Consider the following 10,984-nt stretch of genomic DNA (forward strand, 5'->3'; position numbering starts at 1 on the left):
CTTCAGGACATAAAATATCAATGGAACCCCGATCCTTGAAACCGTTCAAGCCGATCCGATACCGTATCGAACTGCACGAACTTTACCTTGCCTAACAACGCTCGAGGGAGCTTTGAAAAGTACTCGAACAGTGAGTAGGTGAGCTAGACTCTGAACCGTTTGAGGTATGAAACCGTTCAAGCCGATCCGATACCGTATCGAACTGCACAAACTTTACCTTGCCTAACAACGCTCGAGGGAGCTTTGAAAAGTACTCGAACAGTGAGTAGGTGAGCTAGACTCTGAACCGTTTGAGGTGGTGCAACATCGAGTGCAACAAGTCCTCCCGTTCTCTCATTCGGTGGACCTTAATTTACTACCTATATAAACTAATTCTAATTTACTACCTTCTTAAAACTAATTCTAATTTACTACTTATTAAAGATAAGTAAACGGTGCGTGAGACTTTTTATATTTCTTGTAACGGCGTCGCGCTTATACAGAAGAAGAAAGGGCACATGTATTCCCCAGTCGCGGGAAGCAGTCGGAGAGTTAGTCGGGATCGATTTCCCATGGAACCGAAACCCGACGGAAACCAAATCCGTTGTTTTTTAAATTGCTCACCCCTACGGGAAAGCCGTTTGGAAGACAATAGAAGCCAAATGTTCCCCTTTAAAGTCCGGCTCGCGCCCGTAGGGACCCCAATTTTTCTAGGGGGATTCAGGTACGTTGATAATATGAACACTTTACCTCTTCATACATTCATGAACTATTTTTCCTGCTATTTTTACAAGAGTTTCCTTTTAGGAAGATTTTTTGAGTGGTTAGGGGGTCTCCAGGAACAAGCGGGCTGTGTGTTGAAGAGGTTTGTATACCCAGGTGGAAAGTTTGTGTTGGACGTCTAGATGTTTTGGCGGTTGGTTTGAACGTAAAATGCGTCAAACTGTCCTATACGTTCTTATTCGTTTTATGTTTTTTAGTAGTAAGGTGGTTAAAAGATCTAGTCCATCCGTTTTATGATGGATTTAAGTGAGAAAACCGTTTAGTGTTTGGAACACGTATTTCAGTTCTTAGTGTTTAAAGAATTGTTTCCAGTTTCTATTTAAGTTGAAAGCCTTATCCTAAGGCAATTGACTACTTTTGTGTTATACAGGATTTTGATAGAGGGAACTGTAACTGCTAAGGTCTTATCGTCCCGAAATCGAAGAGAGAAGAAACACAGGATAGGAAAGCCAGCCGTTCCGAAAACGAACATTATCCATTCAGGGTAAAATCCGTCCCGGGCGGAAATCGAACCCGTAGCCTAGCGCTTACAAGGCAGACGCGCTACCAACCAAGCTAACTAGGCTGGCAAAGAACATTAAATATTTATTCTCGTTGGTTGGGTGGTTGGTTGGTTGATTTGGTTAGTTAGTTGGTTAGCAAGTGCGTCATAAAATAAGTTCGCTTGATATCGATTTATGCTCCCACCCTTAAATGACAAGATAAAATAAAATATCTACCTACTGATGTTATTTTTTCCCCCAGGTGGTTCTTGTATCAACACCAGACATGGAATGTGGCTTCTCCAGAGACTTGTTTTTCCAATGGTGTAGCTCTCCTGAAAATTCAATCATCATTACTAACAGGTAGCGAACAACACATTCACTCCTTGTCCATAACTTTGTTTGTGTCAGGTTAGTTAGCTTTGAAGGCAGTGTGTCTGCCTTGTATGCGCTAGTTCGCGGGTTCGATTCCCGCCCGGGGCGGATTTTATCCTGAAGGAATAAGGTTCTCTCTCGGAATGGCTGGCTTTTTCCTATCCTGTCTTCCTTCTATCTTCGATTTCGGGACGATAAGACCATAGCAGTTATAGGTTATAGTTCTCTCAGGCAAACCTATTGAAAAAAAAACTATCGTCGCTGGCTACTCCAGGTTTTCGGTTTTATTTTTCCTCAGACTCTCAGAATTTGTGTGTTCACGTCGATTCTCAAAATAACCTCTTTTCCTTTATTATTTTCAGAACCTCCCCAGGCACACTGGCCAGAGATCTCATAGAGTTAGGAGGTAACCGAACTCTGACGCTGCAAGTCAAGAAGAGGATTCGGCTAGAAGGAGAAGAGCTGGAGGAATATCAGAAGAAGAAGGACAAGGAGGCCAAGGATAAACAGGAGAAAGAAAAGGTCAGTTATTTCACCGCAATGAAACAACTGCTACATTAGACGTATGTGGTCTGTGTCGTATCATGCCCATCCCGTAGTATGTCCCTCATCAGATGGGTGATAAGAGACACAATACTTCCCATTTAGGTGCTGGGTCAACAGGAAAACACCAGAAAGTAACCCATTGAAATACATATTTGCAATTCAAAACGAAACTTCGTTTTGTACTCGTACAAATTTTTATCAATGGCGGGATTCGAACCCGGGACCTTCTGCATGTCAAGCTAACGCTTTACCACTAGGCTAACAGTCCCCCCACCCCCAAATATTACCTCGTATATAATTTCTGTCGCGTGTAGGAAGCAGCGGCAGTAAGTTCAGAAAGTGAAGACGAAGACTTGACAAGTGGCGGAGTCAAAGGCAAGCATGACCTCCTGGTGAAAACCTTCGAGACCAACAAGCAAGGTCAGAGTCGATTCTTCAAGTCCAACAAGAAGCAGTTCCCCATGTTTCCATTCCATGAGACCAAGATCAAGTATGATGAATATGGTGAGGTTATCAGGTATGGAAACCAACTAATGATCTGTTAATGGAGTAAATTTTGTTATTAAGTATGAAAATAAGACGAAAAAGGTGACGATTTTTTTTTTTTTTGAACCAACTTTTCCTTCTGTCTTAGATCCCTCCTCACGACACCTCATTCATTAACGAGTTACAATTATCAGACTTCAAGCAGACTCTGCAGAGGAACGGTATTGACTGTGAGTTCATGGATGGAGTACTCATCTGCTGTAGAGGCACTGTAGCCGTACGAAGGGTAAGTTCTCTTATGAGTCTTCTTCATCTTCATCTTCTTCTTCTTCTTCTTCTTCTTCTTCTTCTTCTTCTTACTTTTCCTAATAAAACAGGGTCGGCGTTTCTTGTCAGTCTCTTCCAGGCAGCTTTATTGTGTGCCTCATGTCCTAAACGAACATTATCCCTTCAGGGTAAAATCCGTCCCGGGCGGAAATCGAACCCGTAGCCTAGCGCTTACAAGGCAGACGCGCTACCAACCAAGCTAACTAGGCTTTCTTCTTACTTTTCCTAATAAAACAGGGTCGGCGTTTCTTGTCAGTCTCTTCCAGGCAGCTTTATTGTGTGCCTCATGTCCTATCTTCTTCTTACTTTTCCTAATAAAACAGGGTCGGCGTTTCTTGTCAGTCTCTTCCAGGCAGCTTTATTGTGTGCCTCATGTCCTGATAAAATTTTCTTGCCCAGGTCTTGATTCACACAATCTTTCAAGTTCTCTTACGAGCACTAGGCCATCCTAGTTTGCTTGGAACTTCCAAGTTGGTAACGCGACTGCCTTGTTAGGTCGCGGATTCGATTCCCGCCCGGGTTTAGCAAGCGCGTCATAAAATAAGTTCGCTTGATATCGATTTATGCTCCCACCCTTAAATGATAAGATAAAATAAAATATCTACTGATGTTATTTTTTCCCCCAGGTAGTTCTTGTATCAACACCAGACATGGAATGTGGCTTCTCCAGAGACTTGTTCTTCCAATGGTGTAGCTCTCCTGAAAATTCAATCATCATTACTAACAGGTACGGAACAGTCGATAAGATAACATAAAATATATCGACAGAAATCGAGTAAGTATATGACAGAAATCGAGTAAGTATATGACAGAAATCGAGTAAGTATGACAGAAATCGAGTAAGTATACCAGAAATCGAGTAAGCACGACAGAAATTGAATAAGAACGACAGAAATCGAGTAAGTAATGTGCAATGTGCGCTATCTACCTACTGATGTTATTTTTTCCCCCAGGTAGTTCTTGTATCAACACCAGACATGGAATGTGGCTTCTCCAGAGACTTGTTCTTTCCGCCCGGGGCAAACTTTCTGCTAAGCAGACAAAACAGATTCCTTCTTGGAATGACTGGCTTTCTCCTATCCTGTCCTTCTCTCTTCGGCCCGGGGCAAACTTTCTGCTAAGCAGACAAAACAGATTCCTTCTTGGAATGACTGGCTTTCTCCTATCCTGTCCTCCTCTCTTCGATTACGAGACAATAAGACCTTTGTTACAGTTCACTATTACACGTCTTCGAAAAAGTACTTTATTACTATGTTAAAGCTGTCTCTTCTTGATCCCTTGTGTGCCGCGTCCATTTTTGTTTAGGACTATTGCACTCCCTTGCTATAAGTAATTAATATGTTTATTTTATTTTGTTTTTCCATTACAGGCAGATGACTCGGATTCCAATGTTATCGTGTTAGAAGGATGTCTAAGCGACGAATACTACAGAGTTCAACAGCTTTTGTATGATCAGTATGCTATCCTGTAATCATATCCACTGTGATTAATATTCCTTGCTTATTCAAATGAGCTGAAAATGTGACCAAAATACAAGCCCACAAGCCCATTGATGAATTTGTTACTCTGGTTTTTGTGGTTATAACAGGGCTAGGCTAGGGTATTGTTAGTCTGATAATACACAGGGCTAGGCTAGGCTTGGCTTGAAAAACACAAGAAATAATATGCGAGTTTTTTTTTTCAATCCTAGACCTGCCCATAACTACTTCCTAATGTTCTCCCTCTAGGCTCTAGGCTACTTTATTTTCATAATGTACCTACTGTTTACTTCTATTCCTTTATTTTTCAATTGATGGTATTTCACTTTGGTCAAGGAGGGTAGAAAGGGGAAAAAATATTCTGTTATTTTAAATTGTATTATACTTTTATTACTTGAGATGCATTTTGTACAATAAACTGATATTTGTCCTCTATTCCTTTATTTTTCAATTGATGGTATTTCACTTTGGTCAAGGAGGGTAGAAATAAAGGGGAAAAAATATTCTGTTATTTTAAATTGTATTATACTTTTATTACTTGAGATGCATTTTGTACAATAAACTGATATTTGTCCTACGTCATAAAATAAGTTCGCTTGATATCGATTTATGCTCCCACCCTTAAATGATAAGATAAAATAAAATATCTACCTACTGATGTTATTTTTTCCCCCAGGTAGTTCTTGTATCAACACCAGACATGGAATGTGGCTTCTCCAGAGACTTGTTCTTTATTTGTCCTGTGGAAAAACAAACTTCAGTTGTTTCACTTCTTTTTCCCACAAGTGTGATGTTTCATACACAATACTCGAAAATTAATTGAACCTCAGCTAACACGCCAGAATTTAATTTGCCGTGGAAGTGTTCGTTTTCTGCCGCAGCGCGCAGAGCCGGAGGCTTTTCTACTCATCTTTCACGGGGCGAACAACACAGTCACTCCTTGACATTAACTTTGTTTGTGTCAGGTTAGTTAGCTTTGAAGGCAGTGTGTCTGCCTTGTATGCGCTAGTTCGCGGGTTCGATTCCCGCCCGGGGCGGATTTTATCCTGAAGGAATAAGGTTCTCTCTCGGAATGGCTGGCTTTTTCCTATCCTGTCTTCCTTCTATCTTCGATTTCGGGACGATAAGACCATAGCAGTTATAGGTTATAGTTCTCTCAGGCAAACCTATTGAAAAAAAAAACTATCGTCGCTGGCTACTCCAGGTTTTCGGTTTTATTTTTCCTCAGACTCTCAGAATTTGTGTGTTCACGTCGATTCTCAGTACTTATACCAATCTAATTCATCACCTCATGGGGCCCACCCACTCAGTCTCGTGAAGAATCCAATCAATTGGTAGCTTGAAGTAGTTTTACCAATCTAATTCATCACCTCATGGGGCCCACCCACTCAGTCTCGTGAAGAATCCAATCAATTGGTAGCTTGAAGTAGTTTGGCTTCATTCCACTCCTCTAAGGAAGGGTTTATTTTCTGTTCACTGTCTTCATCAAGAACCAAGTTGAACTTGATAGGAGTATCTCTCTCTGAAGTCCTGAACAATCTCCTCAAGGCATCCCTAGCCCCCATCTCCTTGGCTATTTCTAGTGACTCTCCGAAACCTGCAAGCATGAAATGAGTAGAATTACATTTATTTTCTAAAGTTGTTCATTTTTCACATGTTAGTTCGTATCAGTTAAGGCAGTACAGTGAATGAGGAGAAGAGTCAAGGGCCCAATTCCACAATTTACTTTTCTCTTGGATTATGACCGGTTTATGTGATGCCAATTCGCGATTCTTCAAGTCCAACAAGAAGCAGTTCCCCATGTTTCCATTCCATGAGACCAAGATCAAGTATGATGAATATGGTGAGGTTATCAGGTATGGAAACCAATTAATTATCTGTTAATAGTGTAAATTTTGTTATTAAGTATGAAAATAGTCTGGCTGGGAGACTTTAAACAGGGAGGATACCAGCTTGAAATTTCCCTTGCTAATTAACCCGAAACCTGCAAGCATGAAATGAGTAGAATTACATTTATTTTCTAAAGTTATTCATTTTTCACATGTTAGTTCGTATCAGTTAAGGCTGTACAGTGAATGAGGAGAAGAGTCAAGGGCCCAATTCCACAATTTACTTTTCTCTTGGATTATGACCGGTTTATGTGATGCCAATTCGGTCACGGATTTACTATGTATATTTTCTTTAGCAATCTTAACACAAAGTCTCATACAAAATTACGTTTTTTTACCACACTTGACTCTGCTATAGGAACAATAGGTTCCTATAAGGAGTCAACAACAAAAAACTACCTAAAGAATAGGTTTCACATTAACACAAAGTCTCATACAAAATTACTTTTTTTTACCACACTTGACTCTGCTATAGGAACAATAGGTTCCTATAAGGAGTCAACAACAAAAAACTACCTAAAGAATAGGTTTCACTTTCAAAAATCTACTTGAAAATAAGAAGTTTATTATCACTTACCAAGCCCGATCATTTGTTTATCCTGATTATAGTACGCTACTCGATAGTTGGCCATGATGGTATTCTTCGCACTCGCTCCTACTAGCCTGGGTTCAGGAACTTCCTCCCCGTGATTCCTGTAAATCGTATTCAACTTTTCTTCCGGATTGTCTATTTCCCACAGGTCGTTGACGTCTTTGCCGGCGAGCTGAGTAAGGACTAGGTCTCGTACGAAATTGCCGGCTGTGGTGTCGTCATTGGATTGCCGGATCGCTTCCACCACTGCTAGGAAACAAGATCGGAGGGAGGCGTTCTCTACGGGGTACTCCTGAGGAACAAAGTCACACAAATTGAAGCTTTTACAACCGGCCTAGTTAGAGGGCTGCCTTTTAATAGAATAGAATAGAATATACCTAAGGTCTTGTATCTTTTTCTTAGTTTGAAAAAAGGCTTAAATTAAGCTAATCTTATCATTTCACATTCACACATTTTTTTTCTTTTTGGCAAATAGGAATTTTCTAATATTCAAAAATTCGCGCTTTGCCTTTCTATAGGTAGGGTTTTTTTTTCTCTGTGAGGAGCCCCTTGCCTCGCTCTAAGCCATTTGGGCTGGCTGCTGGCTAGCCACAATGGACTGGAGTCAAATGGACTCGTAGTGTGTAGAAGCCTAAACAGCCAGTCCTAGACTTACCGTGAATGTGAAACAGGTAGGTTCTGTGGGCATGCAGCACTGGTCCAAATAGGTTCCGTAAAGACATTTTTACTTATTTTAAGGTCTTGTATCTTTTTCTTAGTTTGAAAAAAGGCTTAAATTAAGCTAATCTTATCATTTCACATTCACACATTTTTTTTTCTTTTTGGCAAATAGGAATTTTCTAATATTCAAAAATTCGCGCTTTGCCTTTCTATAGGTAGGGTTTTTTTTTTTTATTTTACCTTGTTTATCCTGCCAGAATGAGACTGAAAAGTCCCTTTAATCCCGCAGTCTAAACAAGGTGTTACATATTTCATAGGTAAAGTTTACAAATAAGTATACAAAACCTTGCTTAACATAAAGTGATGGGTCGTGGGTTCGATTTCCGCCCAGGGCGAACTATCCTAAACAGGGAAAAGTTTGTTTTCGGAACGGTTTGCTTTTTCATATCCTGCCCTCCTTTTTCCTATCCTATCCTTTTGGGACTGTCTAATTTACCGACCTGAGGAAATCACTCCTCCTGGGCTTACGGTGAAGAAATTTTTACCGGCCCCATCTGGAAAATAGTCAAGGAAGGAGAAGAAGAAATTGTGTACGGTGTAGATTTCAATTTGAAGAAGGAGAGACATCTGAATGGCTGTGTATTAGACAGGTTTATTAGACCGACAGTGGTTATCACAGACACCATGAGTGCCATCTATCAGCAAGCTAGGAGGAGAACAAGAGATGAAAGATTGATGAGTGAGTTGATAAAACCTTCTACTTTGCTGTAGCAGAAAAAAAAAATAGAAAAAAAAAAAAAAAAATACCTATGTCAGTGGTAACTGCTATCTGTTGTTTTCATCATTACAACAATACCTATTCCGAAAGTTGACTTTATCTTGACTTGCTAAAGAAAATTGTGACCTCTGCCTGATGCCCCAAAGTTGTGACTTTGCCTCAAAAAATGAATAGGTAGTCCATCCCTACAAGAAAATTCAGCTAAATATGATTTCTTGTTTTGTCTCATTCTAGCCAACATTCTCCAAACACTGCGTAACAATGGCAATGTTCTGGTTGCTGTAGATACTGCAGGACGTGTGCTGGAATTAACCCATATGTTGGAGCAGTTGTGGCGAAACAAGGACTCTGGATTGGTGAGTTAGAAGGATTCCTTTGAGAACATTTCTCTCATCTTTTTATCAAGTACATTCTTCTCATTTCAATATACTGAGTTAATGACATAGGGGACTTTAAACAGGGAGGGTACCAGCCTAAAATTTCCCTTGCTAACGAAATAACAAAGGTTGCAAAGGGCATCCACTCGTAAAATTTTTGTTGCCTAAACCAAATGTCAGCCCAAAGCAACCACTTAGCTAGGGCTGATTGAGAGGCTGACGAAGGGCGCTGACCCCGTATGTACACGGGAAAGAAGAAGACATATTCGCGCTGCGGCAATGGTCCTTTATATTTTGCAGAGTGCGTGGCAAGTGAATCGAAATTATTCATCATTTAATCTTAATCAAAATTCTTCCATCATTTAACCTTAATCAAATACATCCATCATTTAATCGAAATTCTCCATCATTTAATTCCAGGTGGCTTACTCTCTTGCCCTCCTGAACAACGTGAGCTACAACGTGGTGGAGTTTGCCAAGTCTCAGATCGATTATTATTTTTTCTTCTTTTCAACTTATTGTTTCATTACAAATTTCATCAGTAAATGGTTTCTTCAAATGAAATTGATCTCAAGGGCAAGGAAAACCAAGAACCTTGATAAATGGAGTGTGCTTGAAGGCATGTGATGTATTTATACTGCTCGAATAGGACCAAAGAGCCCCTTTAACCCTGCAGTTTTTCTTCTTTTCAACTTATTGTTTCATTACAAATTTTCATCAGTAAATGGTTTCTTCAAATGAAATTGATCTCAAGGGCAAGGAAAACCTAGAACCTTGATAAATGGAGTGTGCTTGAAGGCATGTGATGTATTTATACTGCTCGAATAGGACCAAAGAGCCCCTTTAACCCTGCAGTAGGCTACTACCATTACTGTGGTCAAATTCTCAAACAATGTTGAGGATAACCACTCAGGCTGGGTGATATTAATGTGAGTAGGCGAAAGACGAAAAACTCATGAAAAGTTTCGAGGGAGCTCGCAACAATCCGTTCCATTTCAAGCACGTCAAGCTATGCCATAGCCTAGCTGAGCTTGCCAAAGTTCCTAGCCCCAAGGTAACTATAAAATACAGGATTTTGATAGAGGGAACTGTAACTGCTAAGGTCTTATCGTCCCATTTTTTTGAACCAACTTTTCCTTCTGTCTTAGATCCCTCCTCACGACACCTCATTCATTAACGAGTTACAATTATCAGACTTTTATTTTTTTGAACCAACTTTTCCTTCTGTCTTAGATCCCTCCTCACGACACCTCATTCATTAACGAGTTACAATTATCAGACCTGGTTCATTATCTTGTTCATCAACTTTCGCTCGTATTTCAGGGCTCGATCAAACTGATTCAAGAAGAATTTGGAGTTGGGATTACGAGGTCGAATTGTTTGCTGTGGTACAAGAGTGTCACACGATGTTAGAAGAAATGTCTCCAGAGCATCTTCTTTCCTCTGCTGGATAATGACTTTATCTAGCTTAGGATAACCAGAATTCCTATCTTTCTTCCGAACATTCTTCTTCTTATTATTTGTTTGCACACGCAGTATTGTCCTCTTCTTCTTATTCTTGCTACATTTCATTTTCGTGTGTCTAGGAATTTCTTCATCGCAATGCCTATACAGTACCAGGGATTTTTTGGAACAAGGTTTATGAAGTTGATTTGAACTTCTCTTTGATCCTGCTGTACTTCTAACTGATTTAGTCGGGCAATTTTTTGAATCCGTCTTCTTGATTTTATTTTCACTGTCGCTTTTCTCATCTTCACACACGTTTTTCTTTTTCTGACGTTTAGATTCGGTAGTGTTCGAATATTCTGTATTGGCTAAACTTCCTTTGCTGCCATGAAGATGTAGGTCAAACGTTACCTTTTTATTTCTTTTATTCTTTTTATTTTTCTGAATAAGTGATGGCTTGGGTTGGGGGGACTGGTTTTGAGATGTAGACTCGTTCTCTAGAGTCAGAGTACCACTTATCTCTCTGTTCAATGATTCCCCATTAAAAATTTCTTTATTACATGAATTACATCGCTTGGGTTTTATATCATTTTTATTTTCAAGTCTGACTGCTTTAGAACATCCTAATGAATTGTTATTACTTGACATTAGTTTTAATAATTTCGATGGACGAATTGATATTTGAATATTGACAACAGAATTCTTTTAAACATCCTAATGAATTGTTATTACTTGACATTAGTTTTAATAATTTCGATGGACGAATTGATATTTGAATATTGACAA

At 39.7% G+C, this 10,984-nt stretch overlaps 4 protein-coding genes across 4 annotated transcripts in view; 2 read left to right on the forward strand and 2 right to left on the reverse strand.

Moving 5' to 3' along the window:
• The window catches only part of LOC108251804 (probable cleavage and polyadenylation specificity factor subunit 2), a gene marked incomplete at its 5' end in the record, with an annotated part of 11,261 nt that extends 6,561 nt beyond the window's left edge, over positions 1 to 4,700 (forward strand). Inside the window, 5 exons of the mRNA XM_026831977.1 lie at positions 1,507 to 1,607; positions 1,982 to 2,141; positions 2,480 to 2,683; positions 2,800 to 2,937; positions 4,348 to 4,700. Of these exons, the coding sequence (XP_026687778.1) occupies positions 1,507 to 1,607; positions 1,982 to 2,141; positions 2,480 to 2,683; positions 2,800 to 2,937; positions 4,348 to 4,449 (705 nt within the window). The remainder of the gene's footprint in view (positions 1 to 1,506; positions 1,608 to 1,981; positions 2,142 to 2,479; positions 2,684 to 2,799; positions 2,938 to 4,347) is intronic.
• A 1,131-nt stretch (positions 4,701 to 5,831) lies between these two features.
• Positions 5,832 to 7,625, reverse strand: LOC103521165 (39S ribosomal protein L44, mitochondrial). Its single transcript, XM_008486271.2, has 3 exons — positions 7,593 to 7,625; positions 6,923 to 7,271; positions 5,832 to 6,053 (listed from the first exon to the last, which is right to left on the reverse strand). The coding sequence occupies exons 1-3, from the start codon at positions 7,623 to 7,625 to the stop codon at positions 5,866 to 5,868; spliced, it is 570 nt and encodes a 189-aa protein (XP_008484493.1). The 3' UTR covers positions 5,832 to 5,865.
• Positions 7,624 to 10,014, forward strand: LOC103521166 (probable cleavage and polyadenylation specificity factor subunit 2). Its single transcript, XM_026831978.1, has 7 exons — positions 7,624 to 7,634; positions 7,696 to 7,706; positions 8,133 to 8,336; positions 8,610 to 8,731; positions 9,173 to 9,272; positions 9,697 to 9,806; positions 9,901 to 10,014. The coding sequence occupies exons 1-7, from the start codon at positions 7,624 to 7,626 to the stop codon at positions 10,012 to 10,014; spliced, it is 672 nt and encodes a 223-aa protein (XP_026687779.1).
• Positions 10,015 to 10,027: 13 nt separating this feature from the next.
• On the reverse strand, positions 10,028 to 10,978 carry LOC113472295. Its single transcript, XM_026831979.1, has 2 exons — positions 10,904 to 10,978; positions 10,028 to 10,818 (listed from the first exon to the last, which is right to left on the reverse strand). Exons 1-2 carry the CDS (start codon positions 10,935 to 10,937, stop codon positions 10,028 to 10,030), a joined length of 825 nt encoding a protein of 274 aa, XP_026687780.1. The 5' UTR covers positions 10,938 to 10,978.
• Positions 10,979 to 10,984: the final 6 nt, after the last annotated feature.

Source organism: Diaphorina citri, unplaced genomic scaffold (genome assembly GCF_000475195.1).
Source record: "Diaphorina citri unplaced genomic scaffold, Diaci psyllid genome assembly version 1.1 scaffold4659, whole genome shotgun sequence".
NCBI lineage: Eukaryota > Metazoa > Arthropoda > Insecta > Hemiptera > Psyllidae > Diaphorina > Diaphorina citri.